The 27,630-nt window shown below is 41.0% G+C and overlaps 1 protein-coding gene across 1 annotated transcript; it reads left to right on the forward strand.

Moving 5' to 3' along the window:
- Positions 1 to 4,779: 4,779 nt before the first annotated feature.
- LOC139446414 (uncharacterized) lies at positions 4,780 to 26,497 on the forward strand. The gene is made up of 8 exons (XM_071227741.1): positions 4,780 to 4,818; positions 20,987 to 21,061; positions 22,729 to 22,848; positions 23,548 to 23,799; positions 24,484 to 24,672; positions 24,989 to 25,126; positions 25,662 to 25,799; positions 26,334 to 26,497. The coding sequence occupies exons 2-8, from the start codon at positions 21,007 to 21,009 to the stop codon at positions 26,495 to 26,497; spliced, it is 1,056 nt and encodes a 351-aa protein (XP_071083842.1). The 5' UTR covers positions 4,780 to 4,818; positions 20,987 to 21,006.
- Positions 26,498 to 27,630: the final 1,133 nt, after the last annotated feature.

Below are 27,630 nucleotides of genomic sequence, written 5' to 3' on the forward strand. Positions count from 1 at the left end.
TGGCTAATCTTAAGTGGAAAGTCAACGTGCAAATACAAATGTAGTTTATTATTTAGACCTCGTCTGCTGGAGCCAGCTGTCATTTGTTAACATTCAACGAAACGTTTTGTGGTCCAAGGGAGGTAAGTCCAAGTTAAATTTAATCAACTGATCAAAGGCCAAGTTCCAATGCAAGTCCTGCTAGACTTATGTAAATTGTGTATAGTTTTGTTTATGAACGAAACATGACAAATGAATAGTTTGCACGATAATCGGCAGATACATTGAAATTGTTTGAGACAAACAGTTGAGACCAGCCAATGAACTTCTCGATGGGAGACTATAATTCAGTGCTGGGCTTTCACGATCAAGGGAACGAACAGATACAATTCCACCAGCAGATTTACAACATATTTCCACATACCTTCATCAACCACAAATCTCAAAGCCTTCGTTACCGAGTTTGGTAGGGCCTGTCAATCCACTTCATCATTAGAGGCATAGAATTTCACAAACAACTAAAAATGAATTCACCCCTCTTCAGAATCGACGAGAGTGGTGACAAGTATGTCACACAGACTGACAAGACAAAACAAAAATTGTCACGGTTGTCGTTGAAGTGATCAAGCATCATCCGAAAAGCAGATGTACCTACCAAGAATGGTAATGCTTGCCCCGCGCCTTTTTGTCAATAAAATACATCATCGAAACACTGTTGAATCACTGTCGAAAGGAGGCCTTTTTCATCGCGTTTTTTTCTCAAATTCCAGCTTTAACAACTGTGTATTCAACTTTGCATCTGGCACCAACGATCAGCAGTACTCAAACACCATGGTGTGACCGTGACCTTGTTTTAGTTTACTGTTTTCTGATCGGCTGATAATACAATGGGCAGGGTTGAACTTTACATTGAACTGATTGACAATTTGTTTTGTCGCTTGTGTTGCATTTTTGGGCTGAACGATGTCATTCATTCGGCACGGTTGTCTACAGCTTTTGGTGTTAAATAAGCAGTCCGTGAATTTCAAATCGAATGAGTATGTCATGCGTCCTGTCTGAATATCAGAATAGTTCTTCCATATGTGATTCTCAATTATGATTTCACTTTGGTGATTAAAACTTTAAGTGTTATGGTTCAAACAGTGGATGTGCAAACACAGGTCTCAAACATAAACTCTATGTGAACATATGAAATGACAGAATGCAAAAAGAACACTGTTATCTCGGAAATAGCGAAAGATGTCTAAATATTACAAACGCAACACATGCACATGCACCAATTCCATGGCTATATTCAAAACAAGAAACGCAAAACGGATATTTTTGACCATAAAAGAGATATTAGCGGACCAAGAGGTGCAAAATGAAGAGGTTTCATGTGTTATAGTATCAGTGACATATTTCCCGGATCAAATTGATCACAACAAGAACATGCAAACCATTGGTCGGGAAACACGTACGATTCGGAAAAAACCCACCCAGTGCATTAACAAAAGGGCCATGGAGCTGCACATACTGCACGTTCAGCAGCACTACGAATGGTATTAAAGTGCAGGGTTTTTGATTGCCTGGCATCTACGTCAATCGAACAGTGACAGTTCAACAACATGCCAAGATTAACAGAAGTGCAAAGAAACAACGCCATAGGCCGCTTGCAGGCAGGGAATCCGGATCAGCTGTAGCCAGGGTTTTCAACGTAGCGCCCAGCACCATCACAAGGCTATGGGATCCGTTTCAACGGCATATTTCAACACGTGATGGGCCAAGGTCGGGACGACCAAGAGTAACCACCCCCACCCAAGATCGCTACATCCGACTGCGCCACCTACGTGAAAAGACGAACGCAGCCACATCAACTATATCAAAAACTACCCGGACCGCGCAGAATCTCCGACCAGACCATGATGTCAGGCCGCGATTCCAATGGGGTACTATTGATGGTAGCTGACCTTCACCTTGGACTTTTCCTATGTACCGGTAACTGAGATGACTACAATCACTAAGTCCTCTCTCCACAACATTTTGGCTAAATACATTTAAGGTTCCTCGAATAAAAGTATTTTCCTACCTCACACAAATCTGGCTTTGCGTTTCGTTTTTTGACGAGTATATTACTGAGTAACTAAATTACTGAGAAAACGCACAAAGCTGGAGGAAGAAAAACATATTACGAATTATAACTAAATCAATTAAAAATGTGAAAGTAGCATATCTATGTACAAGATAAACCCTTAATGTAAAAAAGATTTTTTGACATTAAGGTTTGTGGGCGCTGCTCCTAATGTAACACAACTTTACGATATGCCTTAATAGCAACCCATGATGTAAACATTTCTACATTTAGAGTAATCTTTACATTATGTTCCCTTCACATACACGGATTTTTCTTACGAATTCCTACGGATCGCTAACTCGTAGTCAATCGCGAGCATGCGTAAATAACTCGCTGGTATCCGTAAATAACTAGTCACAACTCGCAACAACTCGCAGACACTCTTCAGGATCCGTGAAAGAAGAGGTAAAAATTTTGACATGTCAAAAATCATCTTACGATTGTCCACGGATTGATTATTTCGTAAATAACTCGTAACAATCCGTAAACTGCTCGCAAGAATCCGTAAATGACTTGTAACAAAAAAATTACGATTTGTTTACGGATTATTTACGGATGATTACGAGTGCTTACGTGTTGTTTACGATTTCATTCGGGTCGTATTACGATGGCTTTACGGATTGTTACGAGGTATTACGAGCACTTTACGAGTACTGTACGAATATAAACGTATACTTTATGTACTCTTTCCTATTGTTTACGATTTGGGGAAAGGTATAAAAGCTGCAAAATCGAACACTTCATTTTCAGTTGTTATTAAGAAGTCATAGATGTCACATTTCTGCATATCAAGCATGGCTCTAATGAAGAAGGCAGTCAACAAAAAGTCACCTGTTCTTCGAAAAGGACTCGTAAATACTCGTTACTAACTCGTAACTATTCCTAACAACACGCAAACAGGTCGTAACTAACACGTAAAAGCTTCGATGAATAGTAACATTCCGTAATATACTCGTAACAATCCGTAAAAAGCTCGTAAAATGCTCGTACGGTTATCCGTAACAAATCTTGGAAATTTGCCGTAAATACGTCGTAATAACTCGTAATAAACCGTAAATAGCCCGTAATAACTCATGACAAGTCTTAAATCGGTCGTAAAAGTGGCCAACTCGTAAGGATCCTTGAAAATGTGCGATCCGTAAAGACTCGTAAAGAGAAATCCGTGTATGTGAAGGGAGCATAATTTTTAAGGGTTGTAACACTGCTTCCGACTGCAGACGCTGTTCCGTTGTGCTGCAGTCGTATTATGACGTCGCAGTTAACAGTTGCTAAATGACAACGTCTTATGATGACTCATCCACTGGATGCTTTTTTTCTGTATTAATAATCTGATCTTTGCTGCGTTTTGGTGATTCAGACAATGAGTAACAGAATAAGACAACATTCATGCTTTCATATTCATTCACAATATTCATATCCATGTACAATCGACTCTTTTGGCAGAGACTTCTTATGAGTGTGGAAAGGGTTTTGTCACTTTATTTACAAACACAGATTATTATGACATGATGTAATACCGACATCACGGCGGGGGACACCGGAAAATGGGCTTCACACATTGTACTCATGTGGGCGTGAGGGGTCAACGCTTTAACCACTATGAGCATGCTCTGACATAAAAAATGGAGATATCCTAATGTAAACAAGAGTGTGTGGGGAGGGGGGGGGGGGGGTGAGTTGCAACAAATAGTTTTTTGAATTACTGGGTCAAGTTTCTAGTATGCAGTTACAGAGGCCAGCTTAATGTACATGTATGCGCGTGGCCCTTTTTAGGTCTTTGTCCGATTTTCCCCATGTCCTATATTTGTCTGTAGCGAAATTACTGCCCATTGTCGGCTCTTTCCGCGGATACCATACTGTCGGGGCTTTCGACATTGGTCTTGAAGTATAAGGGGTTACTGAATGACAGTTCAAAATCACCGAAAGATTTGTTTTTCATAACTTCAAATGGCTATAAAGTCATTAGTTTGATGGTTTCGATTTATGTAAATTAGTGAAACTGTCGAGTGTACATTTCCAAGTGCTTTCCATATATCTATAACACATGGTATGGTTTCCAAAGGTTGTCATGTGACCAGCCCCTAATGCATTATGGTCGGAAATTACGTTTGAACCCGTTTTTGACGTGTCGTATCGCCATTTCGCAATTTCGCCAAATCGCTATTTCGCCGTGTCGCGTGACCATATCGCATGATCGTCATTTCGCTTTATCGCCATATCGCTATATCGCTATATCACCATATCGCAGTATCGCTATATCGCCATATCGCAGTATCGCTATATCGCCATGCCGTTATATCGCGCTTGACCACCATGGCGCGTGTGGCATGACCATATTGGTTATTGTGACCATTGTGTTATTGCTATGTCGTTGCGTGTTATCGCTATTTCGTTTATGCCTGTATCACAATATCGCTATACCAAGTCGCAATATCGCCATGTCGTGTCGTACTATCTCTTTGTACCCATGTCGCGTGAATATGGTGATACGGCGACGGATCTTATCAGCCACCATACCATACCATATTTGGACAAACTAGCTCCGCACTGTATTCAGCACATTTATACGAACACAAACACATAAAGGCTTACAAGGCGGCATTAATTACTTTCCTACTTCTGAGATAACACAGAGGCCACGTTTTCCTCACAAGTAATGTATTTAAGAGTTGGGCATTTGAACATAACTCACAACAGACAGTTTGGGACGACAGACATTGTATAAGGTGAGGCACTTACCATTCAGTCTTAATACATACTACTGGTACATCGTGAATGATATACCGACGTTGTGAGTGAGTGGGTGAGTATGGTTTTACGCCGCTTTTAGCAATATTCCAGCAATATCACGGAGGTGATTTGAAATAAGTCATAAATGTATTGTAAAATTATAGGTATTGATGGAAAAGGTTTCAAGCCGCAGAGGTCGATAAGCACAGATATGGTTACTGATCCCACTTGGCTAGGCCTAGTGCCCTCGCAAAATTGTTTCGAAATTTATATCTTCAAAGTTGCCTGTTAGACACTGATTTTAAGTATATTAGACTGTTCTTTTGATAATGATAGCAATTATCCCTTTAGTTTATCCGGATTCCCGATGGTTAATTCTGACTCGATCGCCGAATGACAAGGGCGACGCCATGTTTGTTTGTTGGCTTTATCCTGCCGAGAAACCTACCCATTATATGATAAATACCGATAGCACTCACTTGGAAAACGGAAATATTTGTAAAATGAAGTTGAATGTAAATTACCAAATTGTATGAGGTTATGAAACCAAATTAATCATATATGGTCATCCAATCCACACTGATTAAATCTCTTAATATAATCACGAGGACTAGAACCGGCGATAATCACCCAGGCGTGTTTTTTCTGTTTGCTTTAAATATGAACATGTCTGCTCACACATAATCATGACATCATGGGGGCGGTCGGGTAGCCTTGTGGTTAAAGCGTTCTCTCGTCACGCCGAAGACCCGGATTCGATTCCCGACATGGGTACAATGTGTGCAGCCCATTTCTGGTGTCCCAAGTCGTGATATTGCTGGAATATTGCTACAAGCGGCGAAAAACCTCACTCACTCACTCACTTGTACTCACATGCTTGTATCTGACGGGTCTCTTTATGGTAAGACTCGGTGATTTGGTTCATTGCATGTCATCGTACATAAATAAAGATAATCCCATCAGCAAGGTGACAAGGTAACGATGTCATCTGTGGGGTGAGGAATGTGTCTACATCATACTACAGAAGCATTATGCATCTCATTGCATTCTACACAGGGTTTTACCTGTTGCCTTATGTGATTGTCGGTGTAATTAATTTTGTTTATTACGAGGGCTGGTCAAAATGTTCTAAGCCTAATAAACAAAACCAACAATTGTGAAAGTGTTTTTAATTCAATTTTTCAACATATTCTCCCTACTTTTGAATGCACTTTTGATATCGATTGTGAAGCTTTTCAGTTCCTGTCAGGGAGACATTTTCTGAAGCCCCCCTGAAAAACCCATCCATGGCAGTTTTGAGGTCGTCATTGTCGTCAGAGCGCTTTCCAAGAAGGCGTTATTTCAGTTTAGGAAACAGGTGGAAAGCACGTGGTGCCAGGTCTGGCGAGTGTGGAGGGTAAGGAAGCTCTTCGAAACCGCATTGTAGCACAGCAGCCTTTGCAAGTCGAGCGGTGTGAGAAGACGCATTGTCACGAAGTTGTAGAACTCCAGCAGTCAGCATTCCTCTTTTCCATGGTTTTCTTTGATAGAATCTCTCAGGAGATGACTTTCTTCACAAATCTTGAAGATTTGAATTTCTTTGGTGCCGGAGAAGTGGAATAGTGGCATGTCATGGATTATGGTTTTGACCCGGGATCATAGTGGTAGACCCATGTTTCATCGCCTGTTACTAATCGGTTTTTTAATTTGACGAAATCCTCCTCAATTAGCTCTAAGTTTTTTTCTGGCAAAGTCAGTTCCTTTCCCCCTAAGATGAGAATTTAGAAACTTTGGCACCCTATGAGCAGCTATCTTATTCATTTGTAAATGTTCATGAATGATAGTTCCAATTGCTCCATGGCTTAGAGCTGTCTCTTCCTCAAGTTCAGCAATGCTCATACGTGTATCTGAAAGTAAAAGTTTTTCTGTCTCCTTGATTGAATCGTCATTGATGGAAGTATTCTTTAAGGCTTGTTCACCCAGCCTTAAACATAACGGCCCAACGTTTAATAGTGGAATAGCTAGGGCACTTATCTCCATACACTTGTGACATGCGGGCATGAATTTCTTGAGGAGTACTTTTCTCAAAAACTTGATGACTGCCCGGTACTCTTTTCCATTTCTGTGTCCATTTGGACACCGATCAAGTTCAACTGGCTGTCACTTATATACAAAATACTTGCAATGAACTACTCAAACAATGTACTACTTTGACTAATTCATTTTCTTATGACCCATAGTTAGTCAGGCAAAAACCAGCTCTCGTATGACGACAGGGAAACTACCTGCTCACGCATATGTGTTCATGTGCTGGTCAGCCTTGTTTCAGGCACGTACGTTCGTATCTTTGTCAATCCAAGGTAACCACCATGTTGTTATAAGTATAGCGCCACACATACAACAGCAGCTCCAGTGTTAATGGAACCTACATTTACATTTGTGAATCTTGTACATAAGACGTAGCCACCAGCATTTGTCCTCAACAGAATGCGTTTACCAATGAAATAAGCCTGCTGCTATCACAAGAAAGAAGTACGTTCCAATACCATTACATTGCTTGTGTCACCCGATGCCACCATTGGGGAAGAAAGGGTCAGCGCTAAACAAACCATTGCTGAATTGCTAGATGTAAACAACACTAGGATGCGTTACGTTGGTAATAGGAATTATATTCGACCCTTCTCTGTTCTCCCCAGGAATTGATCTTCAGACAGGGTAATCGAGTATATTCATGACATTCTCGGAATTCGACCACCTCATGGTTTGACGAGAAAACAATACAAGGAACTTTACAAAACAATGACAATGATGTGGATAAATATGAGCGTCGCCCAGTATTGCAACTAATAGTCCAGTTCCTTATGTATTTTCGTTGAAATTTTTTGGAGATTTGCTAAACCATATATTTTTAGAATTGTTAGGATACAGGGAATAGGAAAACTGATGTTCCCATTATTTTCAGGGTTTTAATGGCAGCCATCTTGGATTTTCAAAATGGCGACCACAAAAAAAAACACTTGCTCGATAACTCTGCCTCTAGGCCACACATATTGTAAGTATTGCTGAATAAACATGTGATTTAAGTCAACCGGAATCCGCTCAGACTAACAACAATCATCCGCGTAAAATGTAAAGTCAGATATTTATTTTGAATAACCATTTTTTAACCACAAAAATATTAAAATTTACAACAAATATACTGAAATAGTGTCTCTGCTTGCGATCAACATCTTGACACCTCTATCAAACAATCTTCATATAACTTCAAATCAACATCAACTATGGGCACAGTTTATGATTGTCATTATAATGTATCAGTCATCGTTTTCATCATCATTGTCATCCGAATCCCGGTTTTCAGTACGTGAGTCTTCATCATTTATTACACTGGGTAGTGCTTAAGCAGAGTTCAGTGCACTTTAAGCTTTTTGAACTGCAAGAACACCTTTGTGACGAACAATCTCCTTTGCATTGGCATCTCACCATCTCGATAATGGCCTTTGGTGCAGGAAGAACATCAGTGGTAGTCGGTCTAAGCTGACCTCCGACGTCCTTGGGGTAGCCATATTGCATCGGATCCAGTAGAACTTGTTGTTCAATGCTTGCCTGGCCCCAAACTCCAGCCTGTACATGTACCCTCATTATATGCTGTTTAAGGGCAACGATTGTGGGTGGCAGTTTATCACTGTCCGCAATGTACTTGCAGAATAAGTGCCATCGCAACTCTGGAATGTTGCTAATTTTGATTCCTGTCGGCAATAAACAGAACACACAAACCTAGCCATACTTGTCATCAGATCTTCTGATAGTTTGACATCGTATGAAAACATCCTAAAGGCTTCAATTGTGTCATCATCAGCTTCAAGGAAGATCTTGAACCAAGTAACTTTACCAACTCCTGCAAACTTTCCAGTTTTGTCAGCGCCTGAGAGAGCATGGAATGCAGGTAAAGCTTTGGCCTTTTTAATGGACCTAGAACATTCCAGAATGGTTTGATCTGCAGAACATCCGATGTCATTGAGATGGAGGTGCTCTTTAGTAGCAAATCATAGTTGGCTATGCCCAGGATCAGCACATCAGTGTCCGGTGAAAATAATGTTAGTTGTACGTCTTGGTTTGTTCCAGATGCTGAAGTGATCACAAGCTTGGATGAATTTCTGCTGTAGTCAAGAGTCCTTTTCTCCAAATACACGGTCAAATCTGCTTTGGTCTGGTCATGTGATAGGAATCTGCCCATCGTTATGTGCTTTATACTCGTCTCATCTCTGACTTGGTACTGAACTGGGTCCTGACCATGGCGTCTCTTTTCCCTGGTTGTACTCTTCAGGGAATCAGATTTATAGGTGTCAAATACAAGAGTAATCTCATCAAAAGATTCATCAGTTTTTAATAGATAACCTTGCTCAGATCTCTCACTGTAACCATTGTTGCTGGTTTCTTAGTCAGCTTCTGGACAAGTACCGTTCCGTCTACAACTGCAATCTGCTTGCTTTGATGGGCCACTTCAGTGGCCTCTTCGTCTGGCAAAGAGTCCCCTTGTACTGTTTTCTCAGATACCAGCTTCTCTAGGACATGTATGAGCTTGGACTTGTCACCGCATGTCTACACGATGCAGGTAGTTCTTTAATGATCTAAACATAGCATTCTTTGACTTATCTGTTTCCCAATCCTGAAGCTTCTTCACCAGATCCTCCTGAGTCAAAACTTGTAACAGATGAGCATTGGCTTGCTTCACATATTCGGCCTTCGTATGTTTGTCCTGGACTGCATCTTCTACATGTGCCGTTGCCTCAATGCACACCACTTTCAGATGAGGCTTATCCTCCAGGAATTTCTCTAATGCCAGTTCATGTACTGCCATGTTTGAGTTTATGTTATCAAAATTGCGTGGATCGATGCTCATGACATCAACCACTGGATTGCCTGGTCCAGACTCGATTATTTACAGACCGCTGTCATATAGCTGGAATATTGCTGAGTGCAGCATTAAACAACAAACCAACCAACCCACCACTTGAGGATTTTCTCTTGCATGCTGGGATCGAAATCCTAATTGTTCATTTTTTGGTCGGTATGTCAACTGCCTCTTGGATTTGAAACCAAACATCAAGTTTTGACTGATGTTGAGGGCAGCTCCATCTACTACATGTGTTCTGACTTCAGTCTCTAATTTGTCTGCAGGCCCTGCCATAATCAAGCGGATAAGTGCACATCTTCCACTGTGCTGGAAACGGCAATGCAATTTTGTGACTGCTCTTTCTTAGTGAATTCTGCAATACTCTGACGAACATCTGTGCATATCTGTAGACCATCTCCATGTTGTCTGTGTCATCAGAAGTTATTGCACATTGTATCATCTCTACCTCCCAGGCATCTGGGCAGTACAAGAGAGATGGTTTTCTTCTACTGCTTTGCAGGGCGGACTTAACACTTGGTAACTGAGACAATATCTTGCCTTTCAGCCATTTTCTAGTATAAGGAAATTAATGAGTTGCCAAAGCGTTTGCTCCTCCTAACGTATTCACATAGGTATTCTGGTGTCTGCCATAGAAAGATAAGCACCACGTTTGGTTTGTACATCAATGATGTCCACAAGTTCAATGAAACTTGCAATTTGTAATGGACACCCATGCTTCTCATCTCCTTTGCTAGATGTGGCTTCATCTCTCAGAACATGAAATACATGTTGTGTCCAACAATCTTTGTGATATTGGACATCAATAGAGTGGGCATCTCCTTCGGCGATGCAAGATGCAAGTCTAGTTTTAAGTTCTGGATTGGAGGAGAGGAACACATCTTTTTTCAGAGCTTGACCTGCATTCTCAGTTCTAACTGCACACAACGTTTGGTCACAACCCCTTTTGAAGGAAAAAAAACAACACAAGTCTCTGTCCAGTGGTCGTGTCGCTGACTGTGTTGTTGCAGCAGCAGAAGTTGATGGTTCACTTGTATCAACGCCTGAATGACGCCCCCGTTCCCTATGGATATGTGATCCAGTAGACAATGAACGTTGGTAGTGATCTCTAGCACATTGCAAGTGGCATTAGAGTAGCAAGTCCTATGCCAATTAGCCTCATTGTTCCTCAGAGTCTCTGTTGTGCAGTTTAGTTGCCTCTTCTTAATTACGATGAATTCACCATCCTGCAGTGATGCTCGCTCCTTTACTGCTAACAACAAGGTCTGGTAGGAATCTAATTGTTGATTAAAAATGAAGCACTGACAACTGCAAGTTTAATCTGAGAGGACTGTAAATATATATATCTCTTTATGCCGATATTTGAAAATGTATTTGATTAAAATGTAATGAAGACTCAGGAGCTTAGCCTCAAATTTGGAAAATATAAAAAAAAACACTATATGAAAGTAGTTTATGTGGGTAACACAGGTGTGTTGGGACCACTTTGTTCAAAAACCTGAGAGCAGGTTCACCAACCTGGACCTACCTTTTGACGGGATTGGTGTCGGTTGAATCGTAAACACTAAAGTATACAAGTGAACACTGGGGAATGTTCTAATTACACTGTCTGCTGGATGAATTACTGGTTTGAGAGGTACAACAATCCTACAATAACAAGCATGAAATACTCACATCCCCCGCCAATATGACATGTCGGGTGTGTGCAATGCATAAGCTCCTGTGCACTATCTTCACTGGGCCTTTTTGTAAAGAAATATGGTACGGTTTTCAAGTTCTGCTCCGGAAACGAGGACTACCGCCATTTTCAGTCTAAATCAAAGTCGTTGCCATGGAAACTCGAAAAACTATTTTTTTTTAAAATCCCAAACTATCAAAAGGCACTAGTCCACCACTAGATCTATCTATGTGCCAAGTTTGGTGAAGAAATATGGTACGGTTTTCAAGATCTGCTCCGGAAACAAGGACGGACAGCACCCATTCCTATATTCCTCGAAAAATATAAAAAATTAAAAACCCAAACTATCAAAAGGTACCAGTCCACCACTTGATCTATCTTTGTGCCAAGTTTGGTGAAGAAATATTGTACGGTTTTTAAGATCTGCTCCGGAAACAAGGACTACTGCCATTTTCTGTCTAAATCAAAGTCGTTACCATGGAACCTCGAAAAACTATTTTTTTTTAAATCCCAAACTATCAAAAGGCACCAGTTCACCACTAGATCTATCTATGTGTTAAGTTTGGTGAAGAAATATGGTACGGTTTTCAAGATCTGCTCTGGAAACGAAATGTGGCGGGGGATAATAACACCGATGTTCCAGAGAGCAAACATGCCTTACCTAGCAGCCTGATTTTTTTTTCATTTATAAATCTATCCGTGGTTAGCTGGAATATACACTTCTACAAGACATACAAGGAGTCAAAACACTCAGAAGCTACCAGTCTTAGGCTAACTCAAATATCATACCATTTGCTTCTTTTCAGCAAATACGTTAATCCCTTCAGGAGCCCACGTTTAGGTTAGATGCATTGTTTCATTGCAGTATCGGACATGACTGCGTTGGATTCAAAAACATAATCATAATTTCAAATAATATAGACAAAAATGGCCCATGGGAAGCCAGATTAGAATTATCATTTACAAGTTATTTATTATTTTACCCTTTTGGGGACCTCACAAGTACATACATATATGTATGTTTTGCCAAAATTTTTACCATTATTTTACCTTTACAACATTTTTAAGTGACGAACCTGCTGAAATTATGATTTAACCCTTATTAAAAATAAGTACATGAAAAATCACCTTTCCTACTTGTTACCTGTTACTAAAATGCAAAATTACCCCTTAAGGAGCCACTTTTTCGCATAATTTGTATTAAATCATTTCCATGATGCTGCAAGTATTTCCAGTGTGTTCATTGTCTCAAAAATATAGAATTAGCCAAGAAAATTACAAGCTAAGTTGACTTATCTTTGGAAATATAGTAGAAAAACAGTTATTGGTAGACGCCATTGTGAAATTCCAAGATGGCCGCCATAGAGACATTGAAAAAAATGGGAACATTGGTTTTCAGGTTCAGTAGGTCCTAACCTTTCCAAAAATGTATAGTTTAGCAAATCTCCAAAATATTTGAACGAAACTTTTCATTAGAACATTGTGAACTGAACTATAATTGTTTTTACCAGTATCTTAGCAGGTTTGCTGCTTAAGCTACAGCTCTGCCTGTGAAACAAAACTGGAAGTAAGGTGGACGACGATATTTGCTGAAGGACATTCATAGGTCAGCGTGTCAAGGCCTGTCAGCTTTGCCAAGATATCAGTCACATGACAGAATCTCTCCCTTGTTGTTACCACCATTACAATGCAATATATATATGCGAAGGAAACACGAGAGCAGACAGCACACTGCTGACAGATTCAGGCGTCCCATGCCTGTGTGTAATGTCCCATGCCTGTGTGTAATAATTAACACGCTGATCGATCTGTGCATGTCAGCTGTACATTTAGGCACATTTGTTTTACGTGTCACAAGTCACACACCCAGTCATAGTGTAACCAAAATGGAGAATCGGAAAGGAAAATAGGACCATCCAAAGACAAGTGTGACAAATGACTGCACTGCATTCCATCCCTAATGAACGCCAGGGTCGTAGCTGAGACACTTATCCAATGTGACAAAGTTCAGTTGGTCAACAACGTATTCATGGACTAACGCATGGTTTTCTGACTGGTATTGTAAAACCATCAACACTCACCAATATCTGCTGGAATTTACTGGCAGCCCGAACGAATCCTTGGGGATATATACGCTTTTGCTTGATAAAGTTTTTTCTTATTTGACCATTTCAGTAGACATCATTTTGCCCCGACCCCGGCATAAGATCAAGAATGAAAATATTTCGGAAAGAAGAGGATGATTGTTGGCCTATCTTCACCATAGTTTAATGACCAACATCCTAGTCTAAATTCGTTAATAAGACAGGAAGAGTATTTATTTACATATGTGAAAGTGGATGATGCTATAAGATCATCAAGGGTATTATACTGAGCCCAATGCATACATGAGCAAATTCAACATCCTTTTTCACGCCTATAAGCTAATTTCAATGCATCCTTGAATGTGGCACTTTCGTGACAAGTGGTCTAATGGCAGAGCGTCCGCTTGGAGAGTGGAAGATCCCGGGTTCGATCCACGACCGCGTCATACCAAAAGACGTTTATAGATGGTACTTGTTGTTACCCTGTCTGGCGCTCGGCATTAAGGGGCTAAAACACGGACTGGTCAGCTCGGAGTCAGTATACTGTGTCTGAGTTGGGTATTCATGTTAAACTGTGGCATGGTATCTCAGTGAGCTAGCACTATAAATCGGCATCAGTCCGGACTAGTACAAGCAGCCACACACACACACACACACACACACACACACACACATACATACGCGTCCATGCACGTCGCCATATAAGTGCAATAATCTTGGACGCGACGTTAAAACCCATTTCACCTCACCTCACCTTCGTGATAAACAATTCTATTACTACACAATGTTAGTCCTCGGATCCAGCCACAAACTGTAGTGAGCATTTTGCAGATTGGACTCGAGTGTGGGCAAGAAGAAAATCACCCAAAGGATGTTACTCAGTGAGCGGGAGCACGTAAACAAATAATCCGTCCAGGTCGCTCATTTGTCAGTTACTGACTCAATCCAGCCCTTGCTGTGCCAGGATTACATCATCATGTCTTTCTGACCAAGGAATGTAATGCCCTAAACATGCGGAGAACATTCCCCAGGCAGGACATGATAGCAGCTCCGCAATTTTAACTGTTTACAGATGCCGCAACATCTGTCGGCTTTGGTGCCTTTATTTCCGAGGGAAGTGGTTTATGGACAAATGGCTGAAGAAGCTGTTTGACCTACATGTAGAGCAGAAGATATGTCAATAGTATATATTATTTATTAGAAATCTACCCTATTGTTACGTCATCGTCATTGTAGATGCTTCCTGTGGATTTCGAAGAGCATATGTTCCATGTGTGATAATATGTCAACAGTGACAATTCTAAATAAGGGTAGATAAATAATTCCAGTCATGATCTTCCATCGGAACTTCGTACTTACAGCAGCAACTCACAAATTTGTGTTCAACGCGGTACATCTGCCAGGTCGCGACAATGTTATGGCAGATACTTTGACAAGTTTACAGACACAGAACCATCTCAGCTAGCTCTTACCATCTTACTCCCTGTCTGCCAATGAAAGACCTAACGATGCCTCCTATCCACGCTTATATGGCCTCTGGTCACAAGCGCTGTCAAAGCAAAGAACTTTGTTCGAGTCTGGTACAAGAGCCTTTTTGTATATCATCAGTATGTCCGGCGTGATGTGGTTCCCTTGCATACAGCTACTCACAGAACAGCTAGTGGTTCCGGTAAATTTGTCAAACATGAATGCAAATGCCATCTGGAAATTAACTGAGAAAACAATATGTGAAAAAACTGGACCACCACATCGATAACACTTGTGTATAACTTGGAGTAGGACATTTTGGCAAAAAGTAGGCATTCACATGTGCACAAAGTGTGCTGCATCTCTGGCTGATTGGAATTTCTGCAAAGTCAAAACAAGGTAATTTGGCCAAAAATTTTAACTTAAACTTCAGGTATATGCATAAAAATTCAGAGTGACGAAACACTCTCTAACAAGACTGTATGACAAGAGGGATTACTTCAACTTTCCAAAAGTCAACTTTCCTTTTAAGTTGAACAATATTCCTGCGGCTCCAGCCCTTGGTGTCTTCATTTCACAACTATTGAGGTACAATTGAGCATGCTCTTTCCACCAAGTTTTAAAAAAGCGTTATACGACTCTTGCTCAGAATTGTTTGATCCAGGTTACACGGCGAGCGAGTAGGCCAAAAATGTTGTGACAGTGGCAATCATCAGTGGTTCACTCTGCAATACCTGGGAAACGTTTTTGTCATGCATTTTTCTCATGTTTCTACATTATCAAATGTCATCATCATCTAAGTCATTTTTGGGGTATGCGCAGTTAAAAACGCAGTGATTTCCGATCATTGTGGCAGTTATATGTTCCAGGGCCATTTTGCCCCATCATATCTAGCTTGTATGTTTAATGGGAGACAGCCAAGTACTGCTTCGTTTCTATACCCGACTACATTCCATGGTCAGTCTAAATTGATTCTAATCCTGGTTGATGCACATGCTTTAGTAACGTACTTGTAGTTCGCTCCCAATGTTTAGGCAGTAAGCTGTATCCATTTAAGGTTGATGCTCAGACACATAATGTTTTTGATGTATTAATTGTACAATGGTGTTGTTAAAAGTATTAGCATGAGAAACCGCCAACGCCAAATTTATTTTGAATGTCATGTGCCATGATATAATTTTTTTTGTCTTAATACACGCTTTGTCAGTAATCCTGTGTATGCCAGACTTATTACTAATTTAGAAGTTTCTGTTCAAAGCTAAATACAAATGTATCTGCTTTGAGCGAAACTATTCCTGGGGAAATTTTCGGTGTTTGGTCATTCATTATTTAAACCATACACTCAATGCACATGCAGAAGGTTTCCTCATAAGCTTTACAGATTCGTATAATGACAAGCGACAATAAGCATTAGCATAAGATAACATGAACACATGAGTGAATGGAAAGGCTATATTTCCCCGTTTTAGAGCTTTCAATAGCCATAGACTGAGCCAAGCAAACTAGTGGTTGACAGGTACGGTTATAAACAATTCGTCACAAAGTCACCAGTTCAGTCGGTTCTTACAACACGTATGGTACTTGGGACAGTTCAGAACTGGTATCACGGAAGTAGATCCATGTGGAACTCCTGAATATTGTCACAAAAACATGAAATAACGAATAATATTTCATGGAAATAGTCACAACCATGTTGTTTTCCGGCGTTGACGTTTTATAATTTACTTGAACTGAGTCGAAGTTTCTGCTGTTAGAGTCGCCTAGTTTCACCATTAGCTCAGTAGCAATTATCAGTTGTGCTGAGTCAATTCCAAAATATATGTTTAAACCGAAACACTACAACTGTCACCACCCTCCCCATCACTGCGGTGCTAATGTTCCTTTTCTTTACTTGTAAGCAGCAGAATCTCTACATTTGTACACAGCAAACGTAATTGAAAATTAACATACTGGTTTCAGATCAAGAAGATCAGTAAATGCGCTATCGTGTCACTAGATTTTCTTGTCCATCATTTGATTGTCTGGTTGTTCACATGCCGCCGTCGCATGGCCGGAGACTGCTGGGCGACGTCAGGCAACACAAATTACTTTTTATGCCAATTGTGTGAGTAGCGGCTTCTACCGGTGGGCCGGACATTCTAACGCTTTTTCAGTGATCCATCCATATAATTTTCAACGCTGTTTAACTTATAATTACTTTTTATGCAAATTGTGTTTATGACGGGTACTACCGAAGGGGCAGAATACGCCCAGCTTTTCGCGAACACCTGGTTTTCTTAACTGTTTGATAGTGATTGATATACGCATGCTCATGATATCGCCGGAACCACAATCAACTCTGCTTTGAGCAGAGATATCTTATGAATATGGAAAGGGTTTATCTCTGAGGAAATGTTTCGATGTCCGATTACTCATACCCTTTAATGAAACTTGCAGTAAATGTAAATATCAGTTCAATTCTGATTTAAATGTATATTCAATGGCAACTGCGTCCATAGCGATCGTGTATGTGCTCTGGGACTTTTGCCCATGCGTAGATGGAGGTTTCTACATAAACTGGGTGGTCCTGGGACTGGTGACGATGTAAATGAATCAAAATATGACCCTTCACTCACTGCCAAATGTGCCCCATCAAGATATGTTGTAACAGAACAGCCATACCTTGTTTGAAATACCACAAAGAGCGATTGACTTTTCTGTTTTGAAATTGCTACCAAAGCCAGGTTCACGTCTAAACGCCTTTCCTAAATAACTTCCAGTGCCCTGTTCCAAACATCTCGCTGAAAATAAATACATTTACGTCAACGCTCGTACTATGTGTACAAAAATTTAGATGTCGTTTGTAATGTGTTTATGGTTATTATAGTTGTGAAATTCATCAATTTTCGTGTGTGAGGAATGACATACATGTAGATTGTGCGTACATGGATTATGTTACGCAATTACATCAGAAGACTCCCAGTTTTAATTCGTATTTTGTATCGGCAAACAACAGCGTGTTATAAATACTATCGGATACAATAAACGACACATAAATGTTCATCAATCCTATTTCAAGTGTTTAGTGTCAAGTCTAAGACGATGAGGTAGAACAACGAATCAATCCCCACTTATATGAAAAAAACAATGTGACTTTGACGATACATGAGGTGTATTATTAAATCCATTTGATCATGTATGCTCCCATGGCCTGGAAACTAACAGCATGTCATATGGCAAACTCCCACTATCTTTTATTTGATTTTTGATTTTGATTTATTTCGATGTTACGTTGACTACGAAGATATTATTCATGTAACTGTGGGGTATGTCAATGATTTTATTTAAATGTGGCAACATTGTGTCTGACATACTACTTCAACACATATTGTCGACCCGTGTGTGAGGCCCAACTCAATACCCGGCTCAACTCCCTCCAGAGTGACTTGGGCCTAGGTTGATAGCACTTCAGAGTGACGTGGGCCTAGGTTGAGAACACTCCATAGTGACTTTGGCCTAGGTTGATATCACCCCAGAGTGTCTTGGGCCCCGGTTGATATCACTCCAGAGTGCCTTGGGCCCTGGTTGATATCACTCCAGAGTGACTTGGGCCCTGGTTGATATCACTCCAGAGTGACTTGGGCCTAGGTTGATACCACTTCAGAGTGACTTGGGGCCTGGTTGATATCACTCCAGAGTGACTTGGGCCCTGGTTGATACCACTCCAGAGTGTATTGGGCCCTGGTTGATATTACTCCAGAGTGACTTGGGCCCTGGTTGATATCACTCCAGAGTGACTTGGGCCTAGGTTGAGAACACCCCAGAGTGACTTAGGCCCTATTTGATATCACTCCAGAGTGACTTGGGCCCTGGTTGATATCACCCCAGAGTGACTTGGGCCCTGGTTGATATCACTCCAGAGTGACTTGGGCCCTAGTTGATACCACTCCAGAGTGACTTGGGCCCTGGTTGATATCACTCCAGAGTGACTTGGGCCCTAGTTGATACCACTCCAGAGTGACTTTAGCCTAGGTTGATATCACCCCAGAGTGACTTGGGCCCTGGTTGAGAACACTCCAGAGTGACTTGGGCCCTGGTTGATATCAGTCCAGAGTGACTTGGGCCTAGGTTGAGAACACCCCAGAGTGACTTGGGCCTAGGTTGAGAACACTCCAGAGTGACTTGGGCCCTGGTTGATATCACTCCAGAGTGACTTGGGCCCTGGTTGATATCACTCCAGAGTGACTTGGGCCTAGGTTGATATCACTCCAGTGTGACTTGGGCCTAGGTTGATATCACTCCAGTGTGACTTTGGCCCTGGTTGATATCACTCCAGAGTGACCTGGGCCTAGGTTGATATCACCCCAGAGTGACTTGGGCCCTGGTTGAGAACACTCCATGGTGACTTGGGCCTAGGTTGAGAACACCCCAGAGTGACTTGGGCCTAGGTTGAGAACACTCCAGAGTGACTTGGGCCCTGGTTGATATCACTCCAGAGTGACTTGGGCCTAGGTTGAGAACACTCCAGAGTGACGTGGGCCTAGGTTGATAGCACTCCAGTGTGACTTGGGCCCTGGTTGATATCACTCCAGAGTGACTTGGGCCTAGGTTGATATCACCCCAGAGTGACTTGGGCCCTGGTTGAGAACACTCCTGAGTGACTTGGGCCCTGGTTGATATCACTCCATAGTGACTTGGGCCCTGGTTGATATCACTCAAGAGTGACTTGGGCCCTGGTTGATATCCCTCCATAGTGACTTGGGCCCTGGTTGATATCACTCCAGAGTGACTGGGGTCCTGGTTAATTAATATCACCCCAGAGTGACTTGGGCCTAGGTTGAGAACACTCCATAGTGACTTGGGCTTAGGTTGAGAACACTCCAGTGTGACTTTGACCCTGGTCGATATCACTCCAGATTTACTCGGGCCCTGGTCGATATCACTCCAGATTTACTCGGGCCCTGGTTGATATCACTCCACAGTGACTTGGGCCCTGGTTGATATCATTCTACAGTGACTTGGGCCTAGGTTGAGAACACCCCAGAGTGCCAAGACATTTGCAACTGCATGATGCATACATCTAATGATATAACACTCAAAACATACATTCAGATTTAGTTTGAAATGAGAAAACGGGATTTTTAAATGTTTTTTGCAAGTACATTTATCGCAAGGTTTTGAAGTTCATATAACATTTACAAATTTATTCAATGGATGAAAATACGTTTGATGTGTCGACGATAGATTCGTTAATGCTTAATTTTTACAAATGATTAGAACGGCTGACCGTCAGTAACACAAATATAACAAATACACGTAGTTTTGTTCTTCACAACTGATAATACAGACACTAAAACACGTACTAATGTACCAGCCAATCTTCGGTTACAATCTTTCATCTGAGCATCACTGAAGGTGGTCTGATGCCTCTTGCAGTTTTGGTGCAGCAAAGTACACTATCGTGGAAAATATCCTACCTAAGTCTTTTTTCCTGTGTTATTCAGCAACCCATGGTTGCCGTAAAAGACGACTAACGTGATCGGGTGGTCAGGCTCGCTGACTTGGTTGATGCATGTCATCGTATCCCAAAACAACAAACAAACAAACCAATGATTATCATGTGTAATTTGTCTGTCAGACAGTACTTTCTAGGTTTGTTGCAATATGCACCGATCTCTGGCCAGCAACACGTTTCAGAATGTACACTCTTACTTGTGTTCGCAGCTTTGAAGATAACCAATGCATTGGTAAAAAAAATAATTCCTTTACATACTGTACTACCCTTTCAACACACGCGAGGCACCATACAGTACTCATTGCTGTTTGTTTAATCATTTCATAATTACAAAAGTTACATTTAGAATATCTTCTAGTCTTTTTTTGTCAAGCCTGATATATAATTTGGTATAATACATTTTTGCTCGTTGGTGTGGTTGCAGTCTTTTGTCATCTTTAGTCAATTATTTTGTAGAAAGCTATTCATTTACAAAGGTAAGTATTTATATCAGGTTTGATTGCATGCACATGTCATTGCAATTGACTTAAGCTTATTCTTCAATCAGGTCTTCCTGAAAGACACGCCATGGAAAGAATCCTGCTCGGAGTGATTGTGGTCTCTGGCACTGTGCCTCTAACAGGTAGAGCAATGATACATAGGCATGCAGTGACTGATTTCAAATGACATTGCTATATCTATATATACTCAACAACAAAAGTTCCTGTGACACCGATATTTTAGTGTTTTTTTCTAACAAGTAAAGTTTGGTTTTCAGTATTGTCGTACATGTATGGAATCAAGTCGAAAAAACGCAACTGCTACAGAAAAGCATGCACTCCATGCAAAAGCCCCATGCATTTCACTACCCAAGAATGGGTATAAAAACATGTGCATTAACGGGATTCCATACGCGTTCTTTAGCATCGTGCTGACAACAACCACTCAGAAAAAAAACAAAATTACGCAATTATTTAACATTACGAAATGCCACGCCTGTCCAAAATGAGTGTCTGCGAGCCATTGGTATGCTTGAAGCAGGATCGAGTCAACGTGATGTTGCAAGACAATTTAACGTCCACAGAAACACCATTTCGTGTTTATGGCAACGTTGGCAACAGACGAATGCAGTCAGAGACCATCCTCGGAGTGGCAGGCCACGCGTAACCAATAATCGACAAGACAACTGGATTCGAACAACACACCTACGAAATCGATTCCAGCCAGCAACAGTGACTGCAAGAAGCATCCCTGGCCTTCGACGAATATCTTCACAAACCGTACGTCGCCGCCTCAGATTTGCAGGGATTATCGCCAGAAGACCTACCAGACGTGATGCAGACAGCGTCTACGCTGGACGGCCATGCAGTAGGGACAAGTTCTATTCACCGACGAGTCTCGTTTTCACCTCTGCCACAGCGATGGACGGATTCCAGTGTACCGACGTCGAAGTGAACGTTACGTCAATCATTGTGTCATGGAAGAAGATCGGTTCGGGGTCGGCAGCGTTATGGTATGGGGTGGGATTACCCGTTTGATAGTGGTAGTGGGAAATCTCAATGGACAGCGCTACCGCGACGAGATCATCGGCCCTGTTGTTCTACCGTTTTGGCGTCGTCATGGCCCAGGCATTATCTTTCAACATGACAACGCCCGGCCAGATATATTGCTCGACTTTTTCAGGATTCACTTCAACAAAACAACGTGAATGTCATCACCTGGCCGGCTCGCTCACCTGATCTCTCCTAAATCGAGCACATGTGGGATGATATGGATCGGCGCCTTCGACGTCAACCACGTGTTCCACAGACACTCCAGGAACTTCGAAACATGCTCTAGCAGATATGGACAGATATCCCACAGGAATTTGTGCGACGCCTGGTCCATTCCATGAGACGCAGATGTGTTGCTTGCATCGCAACTAGAGGTGGACACACACGCTATTCATTTGTAAATTGACATTTTGGCATGTTCATTTTTTTATGAAATCACGCATATTCTGAAGTCAGTATGGCAAATTAAACCATTTGAACACTTACATGAGTCTTGTATCTGCTGCAAACCGAAATTGTTTCAGATTTGGTAAAAAAAACATAACTTTGCATAAAAACTTATTCAATGTCACAGGAACTTTTGTTGTTCAGTATATTTAACAGTAACATTTCACACATATAATTTTACATATATATGGTCTTGAAACCGACGTGTTCACCTGAACCCCATCTTGACTCTTTGGCAACACCGACATAAATACGATGGGTATGGTTCGCAAGAAATATATAACTGACACGAAGTTTAATTATCCAACAGCCGCAGAGTGTCACTGTAACACCACAAGCGCCTGCACCGTGTTCCCCTCCGCTCCCTGTACCAAGGTCGGCAGTCCAGACAGGTGTCAGAAGGGATGGTTTGGTGCGTACTGTCAGAAACGTGAGTACACTAGAGTTACTAGTATCTATGTTCGACATTTATCTATGGTATTCAGACAAAATGGTATTCCCTGTCTCATAAATACGTTCTTATGTGGCAGTGGGGATATTATAGGTTGTTTCTGATGATGGTTAGTGGCGGCAAATTGAAGCATTAACTTTCAAGTGCCTTTGTTGCTGGATTTTTGTATTGATGGTGTAAGTCAACAAGAGTACTTAAGAATTATCTGCCTTTGTGAATCGACACTGGGATAACCTAGGTAAGAAATTCATGACCTTTGTCAGTGCACTTATGTAAAATAGGGCCTATTATATGTTGATGTTGCCACATATTCCAGTTATATCACGGTGTGTCAGCTTAATGTGGAAGGAAAGCCCGAAGTGATGCAGGTATAAGACGTTTACCACTTCGGTGAAACCCACGAGCACGGGTATGGTGCTGACAAACCTAGAAACATAATCGGGGCGACACGGGATTCGAACCCACAATCATACCATTGTAATGCCTCTTGTGATTCTAAACCGAATGCCGTGTGTTTCACTGCAAATTTGTTAAATATTTATTGATCTTGTGTGGTTATTTACTGATTTCACCAGTTAGCTTTGATAACTTGATATTATTAGCATGTGATTCCCAAGTTGAAACGCAAATGTTCACCTAGAAACCAATGATAACACACATGTTTTATATATGTTTCAGAAAATATTGCTTTGGGAATGCCTGCCGTACAGAGTTCCACATATACAGAATCTTTAGAAAAAAATAACATGACAAGCTATTATTTCCCAGCCAGGCTTGGAGTAGATGGTAGGACTACCACAGAATTTTATGAAGAACCCTTCACATGTACACATACAGGACAAGGCAGTGATCAACATTATTGGCGGCTATCTCTGAAAACCACAGACAAGATAGAGCACTTGAAACTGTATCTACGTAATCACACGCCCAGTGAGTATCCGCATAGGTAGCACTAATTATTCTGTTTGTGTTTAAACATTTAAACAAACAAGTACGGCCTTTTACATAAAGGTTTGCTCATCCCAAAGTGTGTGGATGTGTTGATCGAATTGTGTTCATCTTTGAATATTGATGAATATAAAGGTATAAAAAAGTGACATTACAGGTAACCTTTTGTTTTGTTTTTTGCGGAAGTCAAAACTATTTCTGCTGAAGTAAATGATCGGATCTGTTGCGGTCACACAATGTATTGCCATTGTAAGCAACGTCCCCTCTGTCGGGGTACGATGACACTCAACACACCGAGTAAACATAGCCTGATCACAGATCAATTTGGTTTGGTTTTATTTATAAAAAGCATAATGCAACTGGCGACCAATTCTAATCCGGGATAGGAAGTTGGCTGGCTATAGTGTAGTAAATAATGTCATTGAGCAGTTCCTTTATAACCATAACCCTTATAGGCATACAATCAGTCATTCTCAATTTCATATAAAGTAAACACATTAAGAATCTTGGGAAGAAACAATAACACGGATATGATATTCATACGTTACCCATATTTGAAACTGTCATCAACTTAATACGCGCCTATATCTAACGCCAAGCAAGGACCAGAAACACACATAACCCTGCAGTTAAAACTGTACACATTTAAAGTTCATTTTGGTACAGTCCAGCACAGAGACAACGGCATGGAGATACTTGTGGGTAGCCAGATGTGCTACAACTGGTCGTCAACTGAACGTCCTCCTCCTATAGCTAACGTCACCTGCCGCCAGCCACTGACAGGGAACACCGTCACTATACGGGTGCCAGGAGGCTTCGATAAACACCTTACTTTGTGTGAGGTGCAAATATTCGGTAAGTACTGGATATTTGAACTGATAGTTATTAATACCCTATCATAACTAGTCACCGCTTATTACCTTCGTATGGGCTTAAAGATTTGCGTTTTAATTACATTGTACATTGATAGTTGTACAAAAACATCGGAGGAACGTCTGTATGTGACGGTGATAGACATTCAGCTGTCTTGGTCAGTAACTTCCGACAAGTATGGGTATCATGTGTAGCTAAGACAGAAAAGTATCACACTAACTTTTTATATACATCTCAGTACCATTGTGATGTGTTAATGTCGCTTTTCAATTTTTTCGGTAACCTTTCATCAATTCAGTTTGCAGTGACGGCTGGTTTGGTACCGACTGTGATAAACAGTGTCGGTGTCTGAACAACACAGAAGTCTGTGACAAGAACACAGGACAGTGTCTGGGTGGATGTGCTTCTGGGTACACCGGCATTGGATGTCAGACAAGTGAGAACCTTTCAATGTTTCTGTGAAAACAATGACCATTTTTATGGTAATGTTTCCATATGTTGAATGAAGATAATTTGAATTGCTTGCACATGTGCACACTTGTGCGGGTGTACGTTGTTTGTGTAAAACGTGTTAAATCGATATGATGATATTATACTATACGGATACAAGCTGGCCCAGATAATGAAATTACTTTGTGTAAGGTGCAAATATTCGGCAAGTAGTGGTTATTTCAACTGACAGTTATTAATATCCTTGCACAACAAGCCATCAAATCTTCTTTTTGTATAGGCTTTAAGATTTGCGTTTTAATCACTTTGTACATTGATAGTTGTGCTAAAACATCGGAGGAACGTCTGTATGTGACGGTAATAGACATTCAGCTGTCTTGGTCAGTAACTTCCGACAAGTATGGGTATCATGTGTAGCTAAGACAGAAAAGTATCACACTGACTTTTTATATACATTTCAGTACCAGTGTGATGTGTTAATGTCGCTTTTCAATTTTTTCGGTAACCTTTCATCAATTCAGTTTGCAGTGACGGCTGGTTTGGTACCGACTGTGATAAACAGTGTCGGTGTCTGAACAACACAGAAGTCTGTGACAAGAACACAGGACAGTGTCTTGGTGGCTGTGCTCCTGGGTACACCGGCATTGGATGTCAGACAAGTGAGAACCTTTCAATGTTTCTGTGAAAACAATGACCATTTTTATGGTAATGTTTCCATATGTTGAATGAAGATAATTTGAATTGCTTGCACATGTGCACACTTGTGCGGGTGTACGTTGTTTGTGTAAAACGTGTTAAATCGATATGATGATATTATACTATACGGATACAAGCTGGCCCAGATAATGAAATTACTTTGTGTGAGGTGCAAATATTCGGTAAGTACTGGATATTTGAACTGATAGTTATTAATACCCTATCATAACTAGTCACCGCTTATTACTTTCGTATGGGCCTAAATATTTGCGTTTAATCACACTGTGCATTGATAGTTGTACTAAAACATCGGAGAAACGTCTGTATGTGACGGTGATAGACATTCAGCTGTCTTGGTCAGTAACTTCCGACAAGTATGGGTACCATGTGTAGGTAAGACAGAAAAGTATCAAACTAACTTTTTATATACATTTCAGTACTACTGTGTTGTATTAATGTCGCTTTTCATTTTTTTCGGTAACCTTTCATCAATTCAGTTTGCAGTGACGGCTGGTTTGGTACCGACTGTGATAAACAGTGTCGGTGTCTGAACAACACAGAAGTCTGTGACAAGAACACAGGACAGTGTCTGGGTGGATGTGCTTCTGGGTACACCGGCATTGGATGTCAGACAAGTGAGAACCTTTCAATGTTTCTGTGAAAACAATGACCATGTTTATGGTAATGTTTCCATATGTTGAATGAAGATAATTTGAATTGCTTGCACATGTGCACACTTGTGCGGGTGTACGTTGTTTGTGTAAAACGTGTTAAATCGATATGATGATATTATACTATACGGATACAAGCTGGCCCAGATAATGAATTTACTTTGTGTGAGGTGCAAATATTCGGCAAGTTGTAGTTATTTCAACTGACAGATATTAATATCCTTAAAATTTTACACACTGGTGTTGCTGGTAATGATTTCAAATTGATGTCGTTAATTCAGTTTTTACAGTTATGGCCCTTGCTCCATGATTGTAAACCTAGTGCATACTACGTGAAATGGGTACAAGTTTTCTCAGAAACTACTGAATTTACCCAGTAGATACTTGTCAAGTTTGAAAATTGGTCCTGTCAATGAATTGTTTACAGATTGACGGCCTTAGGTCCGTGTCATTTGTGCAATGGGGACAAGTTTTCCCAGAAACAACTGAAGCTAGCTTATCTAAGAGATCCTTATCAAGACAATTATTGTTTCCAGAGAAATCGCCTTTTGTGTGTATTAATTTCACATTGAACAATTTTTTCTGACAAAAAGCGGCCCACGTGCCTATCTCTTCTGTAGGCTTCGTGGGGCTCTTTTTATAGTTTATATTCACTACGTATACTATATGAACAAACTTCAAATTTGCCTCATAGCGGGGGTCAGTGATAACTCTGTTTTCTTGTTTTATCTGGGGACGAGTCGGTATTGTACCACATGGCAAATTGCTGAATTATAGTGACACAGAGGTTAAAGTATGTTCCACTTAATTGTGCGTCTTAAGAAATGTATATACTACCGACAAAAAGTAAGGGAACTGATAAAGTGAAGGTGTAATGACGATAAATGTTTGTAAATTGTGTCCACCATTTTGGACGATACATGTTCGACACCTTGATAGCATACTGTTGTTAACCTTGCGTATGTTACCTTTGGTATTGAAAACCATTCTTCCTAAAGTGCTACCCCAAGCTAGACCATGATGGCGGGTACAAGGTCTCTGGTGTACGTTCTCCGCCCGAGAACGTCTCACAGATGGTCTATTAACCACGACCGGGACAATCGGCGACGACCTGGGCACGATG

Source organism: Haliotis cracherodii, unplaced genomic scaffold, assembly GCF_022045235.1.
Source record: "Haliotis cracherodii isolate W230 unplaced genomic scaffold, xgHalCrac1.p SCAF_6, whole genome shotgun sequence".
NCBI lineage: Eukaryota > Metazoa > Mollusca > Gastropoda > Lepetellida > Haliotidae > Haliotis > Haliotis cracherodii.